At 50.7% G+C, this 20853-nt stretch overlaps 1 protein-coding gene across 2 annotated transcripts in view; it reads left to right on the top strand.

Moving 5' to 3' along the window:
- Positions 1 to 20853, top strand: part of C4H20orf194 (chromosome 4 C20orf194 homolog) — a 188235-nt gene that overhangs the window by 125832 nt on the left and 41550 nt on the right. For both annotated transcript variants that reach the window (XM_038745460.1, XM_038745459.1), the window contains exons 23-27: positions 5070 to 5158; positions 6371 to 6472; positions 7903 to 8026; positions 9466 to 9554; positions 11114 to 11272. In XM_038745460.1, the coding sequence (XP_038601388.1) occupies positions 5070 to 5158; positions 6371 to 6472; positions 7903 to 8026; positions 9466 to 9554; positions 11114 to 11272 (563 nt within the window). The remainder of the gene's footprint in view (positions 1 to 5069; positions 5159 to 6370; positions 6473 to 7902; positions 8027 to 9465; positions 9555 to 11113; positions 11273 to 20853) is intronic.

Here is a 20853-nt window from a genome sequence, read left to right as displayed (position 1 = left end):
GCTTTAGGAGTGGGGTGAATATCATGTGCTTAAGGGGTAGTAATAATGTTGGTATTTGTTAAGCGCTTACTATGTGCCAAGCACTGTTCTAAGTGCTGGGGTAGACACAAGGTAATCAGGTTGTCCCACGTGGGGCTCAAAGTCTTCATCCCCATTTTACAGATGAGGTAACTGAGGCACAGAGAAGTTAAGTGACCTGCCAAAGGTCACACAGCTGACAAGCAGCAGAGCCGGAATTAGAACCCACGACCTCTGACTCCCAAGCCCGGGGTCTTTCCACTGAGCCACGCTGCTTCACTGTACAGATCCGCGTACAAAGGCAATGCAGAAGGGAAGGTGAATGGGGAAGTGAGGGCTCAGAACAGTTCTCTGGGGACGGGTTCATTCGTCCAGTCATATTTATTGAGCTCTTACCCTGTGCAAAGCACCATATTAAGCGCTTGGGAGAGGACAGTGTAACAGTTAACGGCCCCCAGTGAGCACTACCGTGGCTCTAGCTCTGGAAAACTGCAGCAACGGCTCAGTGCTGAAGTCCTCGGAGCCAGAGTGGAAGTTTCGGGAAGCGGTGTCCCGGCGAAGCTTCTAGTGTTCGTGGCATCAGCATAGTTTGCTAGGGTGGTCGCCACCTCTGGGCTGGGATTACCTTGTGGGCAGGGAATGTGGCTACCAACTCTGCTGAACTCTTCCCTCCCGAACCCGTAGAGGATACGGTGCTTGGCACACAATGAGCAGTCCATAAATACCATTGAATGATGGCCCCGGGAGTTGTATAGTGTTTAATGTTTTAGTGGAATAAGTGGATTAGAGGCAAGCTGGAGCCTCTGTGGCTGCCCCTGTTGGATACGGAACACCAGACACTGCGGTTGCTAATGCTTGACTCCTTTTGAACTAAGTTGGGCAAAAATAATCTCTCACCCTCTCTCTCACCCTCTCAATCTCCCTCTCTTTCTCCATCTCCCTCTCCTCCTCCCCCTCACCTCTCCCTCAATCAATCACATTTATTGAGTGCTTGCTGTGAGCAGAGCACTGTACTAAGCACTTGGGAGATGAAACAGACAGAACAGAATTGGTAGACACCTTCTCTGACCGTAAGGAGCGACAGTCCAGTCTAGAGGGGGAGGCAGACGTGAATATAAATAAATTGCAGGTGTGTACGTACGTACTGTGGGGCTGAGGGGTGAATAAAGGGTACAAATCCAAGGGCAAGGGTGACGCAGAAGGGAGTGGGAGAAGAAATGAGGGCTTAGTTGGGGAAGGCCTCTTGGAGATGTGCTTTTAATCAGGCTTTGAGGGTGAGGAGAGTAATTGTCGGATATGAAGAGGAAGGGCGTTCCAGGCCAGAGACAGGATGTGGGCGAGGGATAGGTGGAGAGATAGACGAGATCGAGGTTCAGAGAATAGGTTGGCATTAGAGAAGCAGAGCGTGCAGACTGGGTTGTGGTAGAAAACAAGAGAGTTAAAATAGGAAAGAGCAAGGTGATCAGGTGCTTTCAACCCAATAGTAAGGAGTTTCAGTTTGATGTGGAAGTGGATGGGGCAACCACTGACAGGCGGGGAAACAAGGCCTGAATGTTTCTGTAGAAAAATGATCCGGGCAGCAGAATGAAGTAGGGACTGGAGTGGGGAGAGACAGGAGGCCGGGAGGTCAGCAAGGAGGCCGATGCAGTAATGAGGTAGAATAAGATAAGCGCTTGGATTAACATGGTAGCAGTTTGGATGGAGAGAGAAGGGCGGATTTTAGCGATGTTGTGAAGGTTGAACCGACAGGATTTGGTGCCACCGACTGTGGGTCGAATGAGAGAGAGTCAAGGATAACGCCAAGGTTATGGGCTTGTGAAACAGGGAGGGTCATGGTGCCGTCTGCAGAGATGGGAAAGTCAGGGGGAGGACAGGGTTTGGGTGGGAAGATAAAGGAATTCTATTTTGGACATGTTAAGTTGGAAAGGTTGGCAGGACATCCAAATAGAGGTGTCCTGAAAACAAGGGGAAATACGAGACTGCAGAGAAGGAGAAAAATCAGGGCTGGAGCTGTAGATTTGGGAATCATCTGCATAGAGATGGTAGTGGAAGCCATGGGAGCGAATAAGTTCCTCAATGGAGTAGGTACAGTGCTCTGCACACAGTAAGAGCTCAATAAATACGATTGATTGATTGATTGACCAAGATGAGCTCTGAGGGATTTCCACAGATTGGGGGTGGGAAGCAGAGGAGGAGCCCATGAAAGATACTGGGAAAGAGCAGCCGGAGAGATAGGAGGAGAACCAGGAGAGGACAGTGTCAATGAAACCAAGGTTAGATAATGTTTCCAGGCAAAGGGGGTGGGCCATGCATTCATTCAGTTGTATTTATTGAGTGTTTACTGTGTGCAGAGCACTGTACTAAGCGCTTGGAAAGTACAGTTCAGCAACAGAGACAATCCCTGCCCACAATGGGCTCACAGTCTAGAAGGGGGGAGACAGACATCAGAGTGTTAAAGACAGTCCACAGCGTTGAAGGCTGCTTAAAGATCGGGGAGGATTAGGATGGAGTAGAGGCCTTTGGATTTGGCAAGAAGGAGATCCGTGGTGAGCTTTGAGGGGGCGGTTTCAATAGACTGAAGGAGGCAGAAGCCAGATGAGATGGGGGTCGAGGAGAGGAATTTGAGACAGCAGGTGTTGACAACTTGCTCAAGGAGTTTGGAGAGGGAGCTGGGGTGATCACTGGAAGGAAACATGGGGTCAAGGGCGGTAGAGGAGACGTGAGCATGATGCATGAGTTCTTCCTTCCTTTCCTTCCCCTTCTCTTTACCCTGCTCCTCCATCAATTTCCCCCTCTAAAGACCACTAGTTTTTAAGCCTCCATCTGAAGCCTTTTGTACTTGTTTCCCATGTTCTTCCTCAAAGTTAGCAGTTTTCCCAGGACCCAGGATTTGCAGTTCTGGATGCTTCTTCCCTCGCTTTGTCCTCTAATCCAAGCAGGGTCTTGCTTTTGGCTTCTTTGGCCAGTGTGTGGGGAGCGTGGATTGGAGTGCTCTTTGTTGCTCCCAGAATGCCCACCCTGAGTTACATCCTCAGGCTCCGGCATCCCTGCCAAATGACTATCAACCAGTCAGTCAGTGGTATTTATCGAGAAGCATCATGCCGTAGTGGATAGAGCACGGGCCTGGGAATGGCATCTAATCCCGCCTCCACCACTTGTCTGCTGTGTGACCTTGGGCAAGTCCCTTCACTTCTTTGGGCCTCAGTTACCTCATCTGGAAAATGAGGATTGAGACTGTGAGATTGGGACAACCCAGTTTGCTTGTATCCACCCCAGTGCTTAGTACGGTGTCTAGCACATAGTAAGCACTTAACAAATACTCTCATTGCTGTTATTGTTGAGCACTTACGTACAGAACACGGTACTCTTGGGAGAGTACAGTACAGAAGAATAAACTTCAGAAGCTCAATTTCAGGGCTCTGCCTCACCAGGCCCCCATCACCCTACACTGTGGATACAGAAAGCAGCCTCCACATAATCCTGGCCTCCACTCCATTTATTTCTTCCAGTGGTCCCCTGCTCCCTTCTGGAGGTTTCGAGAACCTTCTCGCTCTGCCCGAGCCCCCGAACTTGGGGCTGAGTCCCAACTGGACTTCCCAGGATGAGTGAACGACTCCTGTGGAGCTCTCGATCATAGTAGACCACAGGCCTGGGAGTCAGAAGGTCATGCGTTCTAATCCCGGCTCCACCACTTGTCTGCTGTGTGACCTTGGGCAAGTCGTTTCACTTCTCTGTGCCTCCGTTACCTCATCTGTAAAATGGGGAATAAGACGGTAAACGGGACAGGGACTGTGTCCAACCCAATTTACTCATATCCACCCCAGCACTTGCCTGGCACATAATAATAATAATGGCATTTGTTAAGTGCTTACTATGTGCCAAGCACTGATCCAAGCGCTGGGGTCGATACAGGGTTATCACGTTGTCCCACGTGGGGCTCACAGTCTCAGTCCCCATTTTCCAGATGAGGCAACGGAGACACAGAGAAGTTAAGTGACTTGCCCAAAGTCACAAATCTGACCAGTGGCAGAGCCAGGATTCAAACCCACGATCTCTGACTCCCAAGACGGTCCTCTTTCCACTAACTATGTTGCATACATAGTAAGCACTTAACATTCATTCATTCAATCGTATTTATTGAGCGCTTACTGTGTGCAGAGCACTGTACTAAGTGCTGGGAAGTACAAGTTGGCAACATAAATACCATAATAATAATAATAATAATAATAATTATTATTATTATCTAGTCCAATCCTCTGTCTCTGGACAGTCTTCCTCCCTCTTCGCTCTCTGTTCTGATGCCGTGGTGAAGTCCATGGAGCTTGCCAACATCCCTCCCTTGACCACAAGGACCACCCACTAAAGAGTGGAGGCAACCAGCCCAATCCTCTGGCTCCAAGCCGATTTCCTCCACCAAGGCATCAAGACAGAGAGCACATAAGGAAGGGCCTGGAGCGTACTGACGTCTCTCCCTTGACCACAGTGACCACCCACTGTAGAGTGGAGACATCTAGTCCAATTTCCTCTGGGAAAATGGGACAGAGTGTCTTTCCCCATTCGCAAAGATTGGCAGGAAAAGAGGGGCCACCCCGCAAAGCAGTTCTTGAACCCCCACTCTGCAGGGCAGTAGGCACATCCAGCTCATAGGCATGGAGAGCTAATCCCGGTCATAAATAATAATAATAATAATAATGGCATTTATTAAGCACTTACTATGTGCAAAGCACTCTTCTAAGCGCTGGGGAGGTTATGAGGTGATCAAGTTGTCCCACAGGGTGCTCACAGTCTTCATCCCCATTTTACAGATGAGGTAACTGAGGGACAGAGAAGTGTGCCCGAAGTCACACAGCTGACAATTGGCAGAGCTGGGATCTGAACCCATGACCTCTGACTCCAAAGCCCCGTGCTCTTTCCACTGAGCCGCACTGCTTTTCATTCTGAATCTCATTTGGGAGTTTAAAGGTTTGATGGTGTTTTGGGTTAGTCGTTGCCAAGCTCCAGGGCATGTGTCGTGTTTGAAATGGCCTGTGCGTGGGTTGTGTTTTGTCTAGGTCTATTCCCCCTGGCAGCAGCAGGCCGGCTCAGGACCCTCTCTAAAAGCGATCCAGGAGGACGGATTATCGGCGGAACAAAAAAGATTGTAAGTTGCTGCAGTTAATCTTCACTCTGCCTACCAACTGGGCCTCAGCTCTGATTCTGCTACCCGCCTAGGGCCGAGCATCTCAATCAATCAATCAATCAATCATATCTATTGAGCGCTTACTGTGTGCAGAGCACTGGACTAAGAGCTTGGGAAGTACAAGCTGGCAACATATAGAGCCAGTCCCTACCCAACAGTGGGCTCACAGTCTAGAAGGGGGAGACAGAGAACAAAACCAAACATACTCACAAAATCAAATGAAATAAAATCTCGTAACTGGGGCCCGAATTTCCGGTCCAGAAGGAACCGGCTCTAGGGTTTAAGCCTGGTGACTTCTCAGGGCTACCGGGTTGGGGTTCCCCGGGCTCCTGGGGAGAAGGAGGAGGAGGATGAGGGGGAGGAGGAGGAGGAGGAAGAGGAGAGCATGGGTATGGAATATCTGGGGAAGCTAACTCTCATATCATGTATCATTTTGTTCTCTGTCTCCCCCTTTTAGACTGTGAGCCCACTGGTGGGTAGGGACTGTCTCTAGATGTTGCCAATTTGTACTTCCCAAGCGCCTAGTACAGTGCTCTGCACACAGTAAGCGCTCAATAAATACAATTGATGATGATGATGATGATGTACCTGTCCTTGGATTAGCAGATAGAGCATGGGCTTGGGAGTCAGAAGGACCTGGATTCCAATCCCGGCTCCGCCACCCGTCTGCTGTGTGACCTTGTGCAAGTCACTTCACTTCTCCGGACCTCATTTCCCTCATCTGTCAAGTGGAGATTGACAAGGACCGTGTGCAGCCTGATAAATTTAGATCTACCCCAGCCCTTAGAACAGTGCTTGGCCCATAGTAAGCGCTTAACAAGGACCATAATTATTATTATTATTGTTCCCAAGGGCAGCAGCGAGGCTGCTGATGAACAGGCTGTCGGTCTTCCTACTCTTTTTTCCACTTGTGATTTCCCTGTAGTGAAATGGCCACCCTGGGTATCACCCCCTCCCCCCCACACAAACAGCCGTAGTTTGCACGTGGTTGCACTAATCATCATCATCATCATCATCAATCGTATTTATTGAGCGCTTACTATGTGCAGAGCACTGTACTAAGCGCTTGGGAAGTACAAATTGGCAACATATAGAGACAGTCCCTACCCAACAGGGGGCTCACAGTCTAAAAGTCACAATATTTCACTAATCACAATGTTTTTGTGATTCCAGACACTCCAATATGCAGCAGCTGTTTACCGCCTGGTCCTACCCTGTCGGAGAAAGATGGAGTCAACTGAAACTGATATCGGCTAATCTCCCCACGCTGGATAGGTGAGCTCCTGCCCAGAGGGGCTTTTCCCAGCCCACTGCTCAGCTTATCAGGGGGAAATGAAGAGTGGCAATAGTATTTATTAAGTGCTTACGGCGTACTAGACCCCCGTGAAGAAATTGCACAGGTGAGAGTGAGAGACGGGCCCTGGACTAAAACCGGGTTCCGAAATGGGGGGTCTTTGGGCTCGGATGGTTCCACATCTGGCCCCAACTGAAATCAGGGCCTCCTGCGTATACGGGCTTGTATCCCGAAAGGCTGCCTGGGCAAGAGCGTGGAAAGGTCGATCTATGCCGTCAATCCAGCTGGGGAGTGCTCTTCTCAGCAGCCCCTGAGGCTGTCGAGCCTAATTCCTTTGGACAAGTCAACCCTCTGGAAAGCGAACCACAGTTTGGTTTCTGAGAATCATAATGTTTGCCTCCCAGGCCAAAGTCCCACGTCACTTAGTTTGGAGATGGAGTGAGAAAACACTGTCCACACACAGTGAACTCTCGGTTATCCGTGTCAAAGAAGGGAATCGATCGATCCGTCGATCGGTGGTATTTATTGAGTGCCTACTGTGTGCAGAGTATAGTGCTGAGCGCTTGGGAGAGGCCAGTACAAGAGTTGGTAGACACGTTCCCTGCCCTTAAGGAGCTTCCAGTCCAGGAAAGAAGGTTCAGTGCCAATACCAGACCAAGGATGATGGAAAACATTATGGGGAACAGGGGTTTGAGATGAGGGATTTTGGGGCCTCAGCTGGGTAGTAGTGGGGAAGTATACAAATTGATTTGCTTGTCTCTACCCTAGCATTTAGTACAGTGCCTAGCACATAATAATAATAATAATGGTGGTTATTAAGCGTTCACTATGTGCCAAACACTGTACTAAGCGTTGGGGTGGATACAAGCACATTCTGTTGGACACAGTCCCTGTCCCACCTGGGGCTCACAGTCTCAATCCTCATTTTACAGATGAGGTCCCTGAGGCACAGAGAAGTGAAATATTTGCCCAAAGTCACACAGCAGACAAGTGGCAGAGCTGGGATTAGAACCTGTGACCTTCTGATTCCCAAGCCCATGATCTATCCACTAGGCCATGCATTTAACAAATGCCATTAAAAACATAAAGAGTACTGTGAAGTCTCCTCCTCAAGACCATAAGATCACTGTGGGCAGGGAACGTGCCTGCTAATTCTTTTGTACTGTTCTGTCCCGAGTGCTCTGAACATTGTAAGTACTCAGTAAATATCACCGATTGATTGAGGTTAACGGAGACCACAGAGGATTTCTCTTTTCTTTTCTGACTTGTCTGGGAAACCTAGAGAAGAGAAGGTCTCACCAAGGCAGGTGGAATGAGGGAGTTGGGCTAACACGAACCAATTTGGGTCGTCTTGGAGATGGAAAGGTAATAGGACTGCATTGTTTAGTTTGTTTTTTTTTTGCTCTTCTAGATTTCTCCAGCACTTTGCCGTCAGCAGCGTGAGTCCTGAGCCAGTAATGAGAACTCATCTTCCCGTGGTCTTGCAGCAGCAGCAGGCTGAACTCCTCCCCGCTCGCCAAGCCGTGGATGACAAGGTAAAAGAATCCAACCGGGAGTCCGGGAGTGGGAAGAAAGGGAGAGGGCGGGGTGGGGAGAGCCATCACTTTCCAGGCCTCGGATTTTCCTTTGTGCCGAACAAAGGGAGCCGGACGGAGAGCCTCCATCGATACGGCCAGGCTGGCTCCCGCCTCCCCCAGGCCCGGGATACGTGAGAGGGAGCGAGGCTAGGGAGTTACACAACCGTAGGAGGTTATACAACACTTACATAATCTTGGGCAGATCATTTCTTGTCTTCCCCTCCTCCGAGGGGCCTTTCTGCTCCCGCCCCCTCTACTAGTCAGCCCGGAGAAGAGCTGCATTTGGAGGAGGGGTTCGGCTGGGGTTCCCCCGGAGTTTAGGTCGCTCTGAAGCCCAGCCCCCTCCAGCCCCTTCCATAGAGCCTCTTGCCCCCTCCCCACCTCCGATGAAATCTCCTTGCTGCCGGGGAAGACGAGGGATCCCTTGGGGAGAGGTGGGAGTGGGTGGCCAGGTCCCAGACGGAGAGCAGAGAAGGGGACAAGTCGACCAGGGGCAGGAGAAGCAGCATGGCATATTGGGTACATCACAGACCTGGGAGCCAGAAGGACCTGGGTTCTAATCATGGCTCTGCTGCTTGTCTGCTGCGGGACCTTGGTCAAGTCCCTTGACTTCTCTGGGCCTCAGTTCCCTCATCTGTAAAATGGGGTTTAAGAGTGTGAGCCCCATGAGGGACAGGGACTGTGTCCAACCTGATTCACTTGTATTTACCCCAACGCTTAGAACAGTGCTTGGCACATAGTAAGCGCTCAGCAAGTACCATTATCATCCTCATCAGCCTCCTCTCTGCTAGAGAAGAATGGGTGATAGGTTCCCCGAGTGCTTATTCATTTTATTTTATTTTATTCTATTTTAAAGCACTTTCTATGTGCCAGGCACCATACTAAGCTCCGAGATAGATGCAAGCTGGTCAGGGTGGACGCAGTTCATGTCCCACACGGGGGCTTGCCAACCCATCCCCATTTTACAGATGAGGGAACTGAGGCCCAGGGAAGTGAAGTGACTGCCCCAAGGTCACACAGCAAACAAGTGGCCAAGCCGGCACTAGAACCCAGGTCCTTCCAACTCCCAGACCTGCGTTCTATCCATTAGACCACACTGTCACCCCCATCTTCTGGCTGTGACCTCAGCCTCACCCCCTCCACCAGACTTCTCTCTGTTGGAGAAGACTGGGAAGTATGTTGCCGAGACGGGGATTACTCGCTATTCCAGACACTCGGCTGGGGCAAGGCAGGGAGAATAAATGAAAGGTCGGTCCCTTCAGATGCTTGCCCAGGGCCCCGCTTGGAATTGGCGCCGTCCACACGGCAGATGGAGGGCTCCTGCTTGTCCGTCCTCAGGACCTCCTCCGGTTGCATTAGAACCGATCAAACTGGACGATTGTGTCTCCACTCTGTAGGTGACCATCAGCGTCCTCACCGGCCTCCCGGGATGCCACGCCAGCGATCTCTGCACGTTCCTGGTGTCTTTCCACAAGGAAGAAGGGAGGTTGGTCCAGGGCAGGTTTCCCACTTGGTTGGGGTCGCGGGTGGGAATTTCTGCTAATGTTCCGCAGGCCGAGCTCTTGAGGGAGGGAGCTCTAGGGTGAGGATCATTTCCTTCTTAGACTGTGAGCTCGTTGTGGGCAAGAATGTGTCTGTTGTTATGTTGTCCTCTCCCAAGCCCTCAGTACAGTGCTTTGCACACAGTAAGCACTCAGTAAATACGATTTGCATGAATGAATGAATGGTAGCACTCCTCAGTCAATCAATCAATCAATTGTATTTATTGAGCGCTTACTGTGTGCAGAGCACTGTACTAAGCGCTTGGGAAGTACAAGTTGGCAATATATAGAGGCAGTCCCTACCCAACAGTGGGCTCACAGTCAATCAATCAATCACATTTATTGAGTGCTTACCGTGTGCAGAGCACTGGACTAAACACTTGCGAGAGTACCGTGCAAAGAGTTGGTAGACACATTTCCTGCCATAATTGAGCTCACAGTCTAGAGTGGGGTACAGGCATTAATCTAAATCATAAATTTTAGGTGTAGACATAAGCACTTTGGGGCTGGGAGGGAGGATGGTTAAAGGGAACAAATTGGGATGACGCAGAAGTGGGTGGGAAAAGGGGAAATGAGGGCTTAGTCGAGGAAGGTTTCTTGGAGGAGATGGGCCTTCAGTAAGGCTTTGAAGCGGAGGAGAGTCATTGTCCATCGGATGTTAAGAGGGAGGACCTTCCAGGCCAGAGGCAGGTTGAGGGCGAGGGATCGATGGCGAGATAGGTGAGATCAAGGGGCAGTGAGTAGGTTGGCTGTAGAGGAGCGAAGTGTGCCATCTGGGTAGTAGGAGGAGAGCAGCGAGGTGAGGAAGAAGTGATTGAGAAGGATCCCGGTCTGAGGCTGGGTCACTCAATCAGCGGCATTTGTCAAGTGCTCACCGTGTGCAGAGCACTGAACTCAGAGCTTGAAGGACGGTGGGTCGCAGTGGATGGCGAGCAGCGTTGTCCTCCAAAGGATGAGACCCAGGTGGCTGTTCAGACACAAGACCAGATAAAATATTTGGGCTCCGTGGCATCAGTCTGGAAGGGCAGCTGAGAGGTGGGCTGGGCATTGGGAGTCTGGACCGGGCCTGAGTCCTAGAAAGGGCTCACCCCTCCCCATCTTGCTGAGTGCCAACGTTTCCCAGGCCGATCTCTGCCCCTCACCCCCCAAGCAGGGGAATTCTGAGCTCAGACCCTGGGCACTAGCCCCTCTGGCCCCTACCCCGATGGGCACCAGCCCATCCAGGGAGTTGCCCTGTCTCAAACTGCAAAGCGTGTCCTGCCCACGCTCCGTTGCCTCCATTGCCGCCACCGATGGGCACCCGCCCTTTCGTATCACCAACCCCTTCGGCCCTGGTGTCCGGCCAACGGCGCCAGACACCGTGCCACTGGGGTTTAAAGCAGAGTCTCCTTCCTCGTCTCTGTGGTGCCCGTTGGAGGGGTTTGAGCCGTCGGGGTGGGGCGAGGGGTTGGGGAAAGAATCCAGCGTGCCCCCCACCCCGGGGGCCTTCCATTGGCGATGGCAGGTGGATGATCTACCGGCAGACGATGGACAGCTCGGAGTGCTTCAGTGCCGCCCACTTCCAGCGCTACCTGACCAGTGCCCTGGAAGCGCAGCGGAACCGCGGAGTGCGCCAGGCGGCCTACGCCTGCAAGAAGACCAGGCTCCTTGTGGTCTTGCAAGGGTAAGAGTCAAACCGGAGGGGGCTGTGGCGTTCGGGATGATCAGGCAATCGGTGGTGTTCGTTGAGCGCTTACTGTGTGCAGAGCACTGGACTCAGCGTTTGGAAGAGGACAACGCGACCACCTGATGAGCTTGTATCTACCCCCGGGGCTTAGAACAGCGCTTGACACATAATAAGAGCTTAACAAATGCCATCGTTCATTAGAAGTCACGTTCCCCCAAGCGGCAGGGCGTCAGAAGGTCTTGGGTTCTAGTTCCGGCTCCGCCGCTTACCTGCTGCGTGACCTTGGGCAAGTGACTTCACTTGTCTGGACCTCAGTTACGTCATCTGAAAATGAGCATTGAGACAGTGAGCCCCAGGTGGGACAGGGACTGTGTCCAACCTGATTTGCTTGTATGTATCCCAGCGCTAGTACAGTGCCTGGCACATAGTAAGCGCTGAACAAATGCCTTAGTTATTAATATTAATGAGCTTACAGTGTAGACGGGTAGTAGGTATGAATGTCACTGGCCCAGGGCTTCGTCCCTTTTCCCGATCCAGTGACGTCTAAAGAGACCCCCGTTTCCCAGCGGTGACAACCTCGCGGGCGCATCGTCACGGAGGGCCGATGGAATAACATCTCCTTGGGTCATTTTGGGCAGGTTCACCTCGGGCGATGGCCAGAAGGATATTGAATTCCCACCTCCAGGCGTGGTGGCTTGGCACACGTTCTTCCCTCTCTATCAATCAATCAATCAAGCGTATTTATTAAGAGCTTACTGTGTGCAGAGCACTGTACTAGGCGCTTGGGAAGTACAAGTCGGCAACACATAAATTCATAATTCTCTAACTAATTCCGATTAATTGAGGGGCCACATGAGCATAATTAGGGGCTTCAGGGGCTTGCCATAGTGCGGGTTAAGGGGAAGAGGCCTCAGGGAAGGGCCAGCTCCCCCATTACATTCTGGGCCCCCGGAAACATGTCACACTGAGCAGGAGGGACCGTCGCGGGGTCTGGCTGGAGATGAAACCAACTAATGGAGAGTTACTCTGGGCACCTGTGAGACTTGTATGCCTCCTTTGACAACAGTCGCTCCCACAGCCCGGGCCATGGAATCGTCTGCGGGGGCCAAGCTCACCTCCTTGTATTTAGTTATAATGATGCCTGTCTCCCCCTTCTAGACTGCAAGCTCGTGGTGGGCAGGAAATGTGTCCGTTTATTGTTGTAGTGTACTCTCCCACAATAATAATAACAATTATATTGCTATTATTATTATTACTTGTCGTGGCGTACCCAAGAGGGGAGGAAATAACTGCTTGCCCTGAGCTTTATTGCATTGTGAAATTATGGTCGGAAGCTGGCTTGAGGAGAGGCTGAGGGCCCAGATTTATTCGTGCTCTGGCCCCCTGGTGATTTCTAGACCTGGAGGGGCTGTGAATGAGTGTGGGGGGAGAAAGAGGGTCTGGAGAGGACCAGGGGCTGCACTCAACATCATTTTTAGTTTTGCAGTCTGCTGGTGCAGGTGGGAATCGAGGGGGTGCGAAAGGGCAGGGAAAATGCCCTGGAGGATCCATTAGCGACTCAGGAGCATCCTTGTTGACAGCCAAGCCAGCCCCGCTTCCAGGACCCTTGCCCGTGAGCCATGTAGCAGCTGTTCTTGCAGTTGCACCCTCAGTGGAGCGCTTAATAAATGCCATTATTATTATTATTATTATATGTATTTATGTTTGTACATATTTATTACTCTATTTTACCTGTACATATTTATTCTATTTATTTTATTTGGTTTCTATGTTTTGATTTGTTGTCTGTCTCCCCCTCCTAGACTGTGAGCCCCCCGTGGGACAACCTGATCACCCTGTAACCTCCCCAGCGCTTAGAACAGTGCTTTGCACATAGTCAGCGCTTAATAAATGCCATTATTATTATTATTATGGTCTGATTGGCATAGACTCCATGCTGGGCATGACCTGTACCAGCTGCCCTGGGTACCTCATCCACCTTGACGCTGTGGTCAAGGATGAGCAAGTCTTCTTACGAGTTCTCAGCTGAGGAGAGAGCCAAGTAACCAGTGCCTACTGGGAAAACGGCCATGCTTCCACATCCGTCTCACCCTCTGACTCGGGGCCAATTTCTCCTCCTCGCTGTCCCAAGCCAGGAGGATTTTATTTTCGTCCCGGGATAGAACACTCACCACCCTGGCCGAGCCCCAGGGCCTGGTATTGTGAAGTTTTTAATTGAATTAACACAAATTACCACCCAATTCGAATTCAAAACCAGGGAGGGGCCACCTCCGGTGGGGGACCGTCCCCAGGAGGCGTTGGCTCAGGGGCTCTGGAGCCTTCCCTTTTGCTCCAGCTAGGCACTTTTTTTCAAAAAATGGTATTCGTTAATAATAATAATAATAATAATGATGGCATTTATTAAGCACTTACTACGTGCAAGGCACTGTTCTAAGCACTGGGGAGGTTACAAGGTGATCAGGTTGTCCCACGGGGGGCTCACAATCTTAATCCTCGCAATCCCCATTTTACAGATGAGGTAACTGAGGCCCAGAGAAGTGAAGTGACTTGCCCAAAGTCACACAGCTGACAATTGGCAGAGCTGGGATTTGAACCCATGACCTCTGACTCCAAAGCCCGTCCTGGTTTCCACTGAGCCACGCTGCTTCTCCGTGTACTAAACCCTGGGGTAGATCCTAGCTAAGCAGGTTGGACACAGTCCGTTTCCCACAGGGGGTTCACAGTCTTCTCCATCCCCCCCGCCTTACCTCCTTCCCTTCCCCACAGCACCTGTATATATGTATATATGTTTGTACATATTTATTACTCTATTTATTTTACTTGCACATATCTATTCTATTTATTTTATTTTGTTAATGTGTTTTGTTTTGTTCTCTGTCTCCCCCTTCTAGACTGTGAGCCCACTGTTGGGTAGGGACCGTCTCTATATGTTGCCAACTTGGACTTCCCAAGCGCTTAGTCCAGTGCTCTGCACACAGTAAGCGCTCAGTAAATACGATTGATTGATTGATTGATTCATCCCCATTTGGCGGATGAGGGAACTGGGGCCCAGAGGAGTGAAACGACTTGCCCAGGGTCGCACAGCACGCAAGTGATGGAGCCGGGATTAGAACCCAGGTCATTCCGACTTCCAGGCTCAGGAGGCTGTATCCACCATCCTCTCCTCGTCCCAACCTGGACTCCAGCCAAGCTCTTACCCCCCATTCCCAGACCCGGAAAGCAAGCCCCTACCTCATCCCCACCCTCCCACCCCCCGGGCGGTTGACGGGGGCAGCAGCCCGTCCTGTCCGTAAGAGGCAGAACTCCTCGGGCCCTGGCTCCGGCCCAACCCGGCATGCCTCGGCCACACGCTCGAGGACAGAATGTCTCTCCGGGCACAAAGGCTGCCCGCCAGCATCCCGTCCCGCCCTCCTCTCCCTTCAGTGACCAAAGGGTCACGCAACGCTGGAAATGTTGGCCAAGTCCAGGCAGCCGGGCGGGGTTCCCTCGGTCCCTGGTCCCGTGGGGAAGGGCCATTGTGTGGAAATGACCGCACATGCAGGTTTCCTTTAAGGCTTTCATCGGGCGGGCAGTATTGTTCGGGATCGAGGCCGCCGTCTCACGTAACCCGGCTCACCTTGCGAGCCACTCCGGGCCCCGGCGGGAAGGCTCGGGCCCTCCAAGGCAGAGGCCTCTAGGTTTTCAGGCGGCTGGCCTGGGCTTTGATTCTGGTTGAAAAGGTGAAATTCCAGTCCAACCCCCAGAGCCCCAGCCTCGAGCACTTCCCACGGCTGGGGCTGGGCCTCTGTGTCCCCCAGAGCCGTGTTGGCATTCCTCTCGTTTCGGTGGCACAGGCTCCCGTCCGCACCCCCAGCCCTCCTCATTTGACACGGAGTCAGCGTGACTGGGCTCGCCCGTTCCCAGGGGCTGATGCGGGAGGACAGGGGGCGGGTGGAGGCCGAGGGCTTTGAGGATGCCATCTCCTGCGAGCACAGTCGGAGAAGGTGGCTATCAGGAGAGCGGGCTCCTTGACGGCTGATGGAGGCCTGCCCACTCACTTCTGTGGGGGGGCCTCCTCGCTTCGGGGGCTTTTGGGTCTCCCGGCCGCTCTGAGGAGGGTGGGCTGGGTCCCGGCCCCGGTTAACCTCTCCCTCCTCTCAGGACAGAAGCACCTCCTCCCCATCAGAGGGCAGGTAACAATAATAATAATAACTGTGGTATATGGTAAGCATTTATTATGTGCCAGGCACTACACTAAGTTCTGGGGGAGATAAAGGTAATTCCATTTGGACACAGTCCCTGTCCCCCATGGGGCTCACAGTCATAATCCCCATTGTACAAACGAGGGAACTAAGGCCCAGAGAATCAATCAATCGTATTTATTGAGCACTTACTGTGTGCAAAGTGACTTGCCCAAGGTCACACAGCAGACAGGTAGCGGAGCTGGGATTAGAACCCGCTCCTCAAAAACTCCAATGGTTGCCTATCCACCTATACATCAAACAAAAACTCCTCACCCTTGGCTTTAAAGCACTCAGTCACCTTGCCCTCTCCTACCTCACCTGGCTTCTCTCCTTCTACAACCCAGCCCGCACACTACGCTCCTCTGGTGCCCCAAACCTCCTCACTGTGCCTCGTTCTCACCTGTCCCACCGTCGATCCCTGCCCTCTGGCCTGGAACGCCCTCCCTCCTCAAATCTGTCCCTTATTCTCCCCCGTTCAAAGCTTTACTGAAGGCACAGCTCTTCCTCGAGGCCTTCCCAGACTAGGCCCCATTTTTCCTCGTCTCCCACTCCCCTCTGCATCGCCCTGACTTGATCATTTTGCTCTTCCCCGCTCTCAGCTCCACAGCACTCACGTCCGTCTCTGTCATTTTATTTATTTGTATTGACGTCTGTCTCCCTGACTCTAGCCTCGAAACTTGTTATGGTCAGGGAATGTCACTGTTTATTGTTATATCATACTCTCTCAATTGCTTAGAGCCGTGCTTTGCACATAGTAAGCGCTTAACAAATGCTATCATTATTATTATTAGTAAAGTGCTCTGCCTACAGTAAGCGCTTAACAAATGCTATCATTATTATTAGTAGTAAAGTGCTCTGCCTATAGTAAGCGCTCAATAAATATGATTGAATGAGTGAATGAAGCCAGGTCCTTCCAACTCCCAGCCCCTGGCTCTATCTACTAGGCTACGCTGTCGAGAGGCCCATTGTTGTCTGACTCCAGTCGGTGCGGGGACTCGCACGTATTTGATGCTAACCCACTTCCCCGGCCTGCCTCGGTGGGACCCGTAAGAATAGCGGGGAGGGGGCACGGGACTTTTACTGGGCTGGAGAATAACATGGCGTCCTAAGACGCAAGCCACAGACGAGGCACAGGGCACACTAGACCCTCGTCCGGACTCTGGCATGTTGGCCGGGAGGGGACCCCGGGATGGGCAGGCCGGTTTAATCTCCGTCGTGCCCCCCGTAACGGGGGCAGCACTGGGGAAAACGGAGCTGTTGCCCACTCTGGACCCAATAAAGGTGGGCACCTGGGTGTCAAACGGGCTCACCAGTGGATGCCCAGCCACCCCAGACCCTGAGGCTGAAGGTGAATTTCAGGGCCACGGCCAAGATGTCACCCGCCACACGTCTGCTGTGAGAACTTGGGCAAATCGCTTCCCTTCTCTGGGCTTCAGTTCCCTCATTCATAAAATGGGGATGGAGACTGTGAGCCCCAAGTGGGACAGGGACTGTATCTAACATGATTAGGTTGCATCTACCCCAGAGCTTAGGGCAGTGCCTGGCACATAGTAAGTGCTTAACAAGTGCCATGGGAGCTCACTGTGGGCAGGGAATGTGTCTGTTTATTGTTCTGTTGTCCTCTCCAAGCGCTTAGTACAGTGCTCTGCACACAGTAAGCGCTCAATAAATACGATTGATTGATTGATTGACAGGGACAGTATCTAACCTGATTAGGTCGCATCTGCCCCAGAACTTAGAACAGTGCCTGGCACATAGTAAGTGCTTAACAAGTGCCATGGGAGCTCACTGTGGGCAGGGAATGTGTCTGTTTATTGTTCTGTTGTCCTCTCCAAGTGCTTAGTACAGTGCTCTGCACACAGTAAGCGCTAAATAAATACGATTGATTGATTGATTGACAGGGACTGTATCTAACCTGATTAGGTTGCAGGGAATGTGTCTGTTGATTGTTCTGTTGTCCTCTCCAAGCGCTTAGTACAGTGCTGTGCACACAGTAAGCGCTCAATAAATACGATTGATTGATTGATTGACAGGGGCAGTATCTAACCTGATTAGGTTGCATCTACCCCAGAGCTTAGAACAGTGCCTGGCACATAGTAAGTGCTTAACAAGTGCCATGGGAGCTCACTGTGGGCAGGGAATGTGTCTGTTTATTGTTCTGTTGTCCTCTCCAAGCGCTTAGTACAGTGCTCTGCACACAGTAAGCGCTCAATAAATCCGATTGATTGATTGATTGACAGGGACTGTACCTAACCTGATTAGGTCGCATCTGCCCCAGAGCTTAGAACAGTGCCTGGCACATAGTAAGTGCTTAACAAGTGCCATGGGAGCTCACTGTGGGCAGGGAATGTGTCTGTTTATTGTTCTGTTGTCCTCTCCAAGTGCTTAGTACAGTGCTGTGCACACAGTAAGCGCTCAATAAATACGATTGATTGATTGATTGACAGGGACTGTATCTAACCTGATTAGGTCGCATCTGCCCCAGAGCTTAGAACAGTGCCTGGCACATAGTAAGTGCTTAACAAGTGCCATGGGAGCTCACTGTGGGCAGGGAATGTGTCTGTTTATTGTTCTGTTGTCCTCTCCAAGCTCTTAGTACAGTGCTCTGCACACAGTAAGCGCTCAATAAATACGATTGATTGATTGATTGACAGGGACTGTACCTAACCTGATTAGGTCGCATCTACCCCAGAGCTTAGAACAGTGCCTGGCACATAGTAAGTGCTTAACAAGTGCCATGGGAGCTCACTGTGGGCAGGGAATGTGTCTGTTTATTGCTCTGTTGTCCTCTCCAAGCGCTTAGTACAGTGCTCTGCACACAGTAAGCGCTCAATAAATACGATTGATTGATTGATTGACAGGGACTGTATCTAACCTGAGTAGGTCGCATCTGCCCCAGAGCTTAGAACAGTGCCTGGCACATAGTAAGTGCTTAACAAGTGCCATGGGAGCTCACTGTGGGCAGGGAATGTGTCTGTTTATTGCTCTGTTGTCCTCTCTAAGCGCTTAGTACAGTGCTCTGCACACAGTAAGCGCTCAATAAATCCGATTGATTGATTGATTGACAGGGACTGTACCTAACCTGATTAGGTCGCATCTGCCCCAGAACTTAGAACAGTGCCTGGCACATAGTAAGTGCTTAACAAGTGCCATGGGAGCTCACTGTGGGCAGGGAATGTGTCTGTTTATTGTTCTGTTGTCCTCTCCAAGTGCTTAGTACAGTGCTGTGCACACAGTAAGCGCTCAATAAATACGATTGATTGATTGATTGACAGGGACTGTATCTAACCTGATTAGGTTGCAGGGAATGTGTCTGTTGATTGTTCTGTTGTCCTCTCCAAGCGCTTAGTACAGTGCTGTGCACACAGTAAGCGCTCAGTAAATACGATCGATTGATTGATTGACAGGGGCAGTATCTAACCTGATTAGGTCGCATCTACCCCAGAGCTTAGAACAGTGCCTGGCACATAGTAAGTGCTTAACAAGTGCCATGGGAGCTCACTGTGGGCAGGGAATGTGTCTGTTTATTGTTCTGTTGTCCTCTCCAAGCGCTTAGTACAGTGCTCTGCACACAGTAAGCGCTCAATAAATCCGATTGATTGATTGATTGACAGGGACTGTATCTAACCTGATTAGGTTGCAGGGAATGTGTCTGTTGATTGTTCTGTTGTCCTCTCCAAGCGCTTAGTACAGTGCTGTGCACACAGTAAGCGCTCAATAAATACGATTGATTGATTGATTGACAGGGGCAGTATCTAACCTGATTAGGTCGCATCTACCCCAGAGCTTAGAACAGTGCCTGGCACATAGTAAGTGCTTAACAAGTGCCATGGGAGCTCACCGTGGGCAGGGAATGTGTCTGTTTATTGTTCTGTTGTCCTCTCCAAGTGCTTAGTACAGTGCTCTGCACACAGTAAGCGCTAAATAAATACGATTGATTGATTGATTGACAGGGACTGTATCTAACCTGATTAGGTTGCAGGGAATGTGTCTGTTGATTGTTCTGTTGTCCTCTCCAAGCGCTTAGTACAGTGCTGTGCACACAGTAAGCGCTCAATAAATACGATTGATTGATTGATTGACAGGGGCAGTATCTAACCTGATTAGGTTGCATCTACCCCAGAGCTTAGAACAGTGCCTGGCACATAGTAAGTGCTTAACAAGTGCCATGGGAGCTCACCGTGGGCAGGGAATGTGTCTGTTTATTGTTCTGTTGTCCTCTCCAAGCGCTTAGTACAGTGCTCTGCACACAGTAAGTGCTCAATAAATACGATTGATTGATTGATTGACAGGGACTGTACCTAACCTGATTAGGTCGCATCTACCCCAGAGCTTAGAACAGTGCCTGGCACATAGTAAGTGCTTAACAAGTGCCATGGGAGCTCACTGTGGGCAGGGAATGTGTTTGTTTATTGTTCTGTTGTCCTCTCCAAGCGCTTAGTACAGTGCTGTGCACACAGTAAGTGCTCAATAAATACGATTGATTGATTGACAGGGACTGTATCTAACCTGATTAGGTCGCATCTGCCCCAGAGCTTAGAACAGTGCCTGGCACATAGTAAGTGCTTAACAAGTGCCATGGGAGCTCACTGTGGGCAGGGAATGTGTCTGTTTATTGTTCTGTTGTCCTCTCCAAGTGCTTAGTTAGTACAGTGCTCTGCACATAGTAAGCGCTCAATAAATACGATTGATTGATTGATTGACAGGGACTGTATCTAACCTGATTAGGTTGCATCTGCCCCAGAGCTTAGAACAGTGCCTGGCACATAGTAAGTGCTTAACAAGTGCCATGTGACCTCACTGTGGGCAGGGAATGTGTCTGTTTATTGTTCTGTTGTCCTCTCCAAGCGCTTAGTACAGTGCTCTGCACACAGTAAGTGCTCAATAAATACGATTGATTGATTGATTGACAGGGACTGTACCTAACCTGATTAGGTCGCATCTACCCCAGAGCTTAGAACAGTGCCTGGCACATAGTAAGTGCTTAACAAGTGCCATGGGAGCTCACTGTGGGCAGGGAATGTGTCTGTTTATTGTTCTGTTGTCCTCTCCAAGTGCTTAGTACAGTGCTCTGCACATAGTAAGCGCTCAATAAATACGATTGATTGATTGATTGACAGGGACTGTATCTAACTTGATTAGGTCGCATCTGCCCCAGAGCTTAGAGCAGTGCCTGGCACATAGTAAGTGCTTAACAAGTGCCATGGGAGCTCACTGTGGGCAGGGAATGTGTCTGATTATTGTTCTATTGTCCTCTCCAAGCATTTAGTACAGTGCTTTGCACACATTAAGCGCTCAATAAATACGATTGAATGAATGAATGAACCACTATCATTATTATTATTATTGTTATTA

This window comes from Tachyglossus aculeatus, chromosome 4 (genome assembly GCF_015852505.1).
Source record: "Tachyglossus aculeatus isolate mTacAcu1 chromosome 4, mTacAcu1.pri, whole genome shotgun sequence".
Lineage (NCBI taxonomy): Eukaryota > Metazoa > Chordata > Mammalia > Monotremata > Tachyglossidae > Tachyglossus > Tachyglossus aculeatus.
This window is presented reverse-complemented; position numbering and strand designations above follow the sequence as displayed.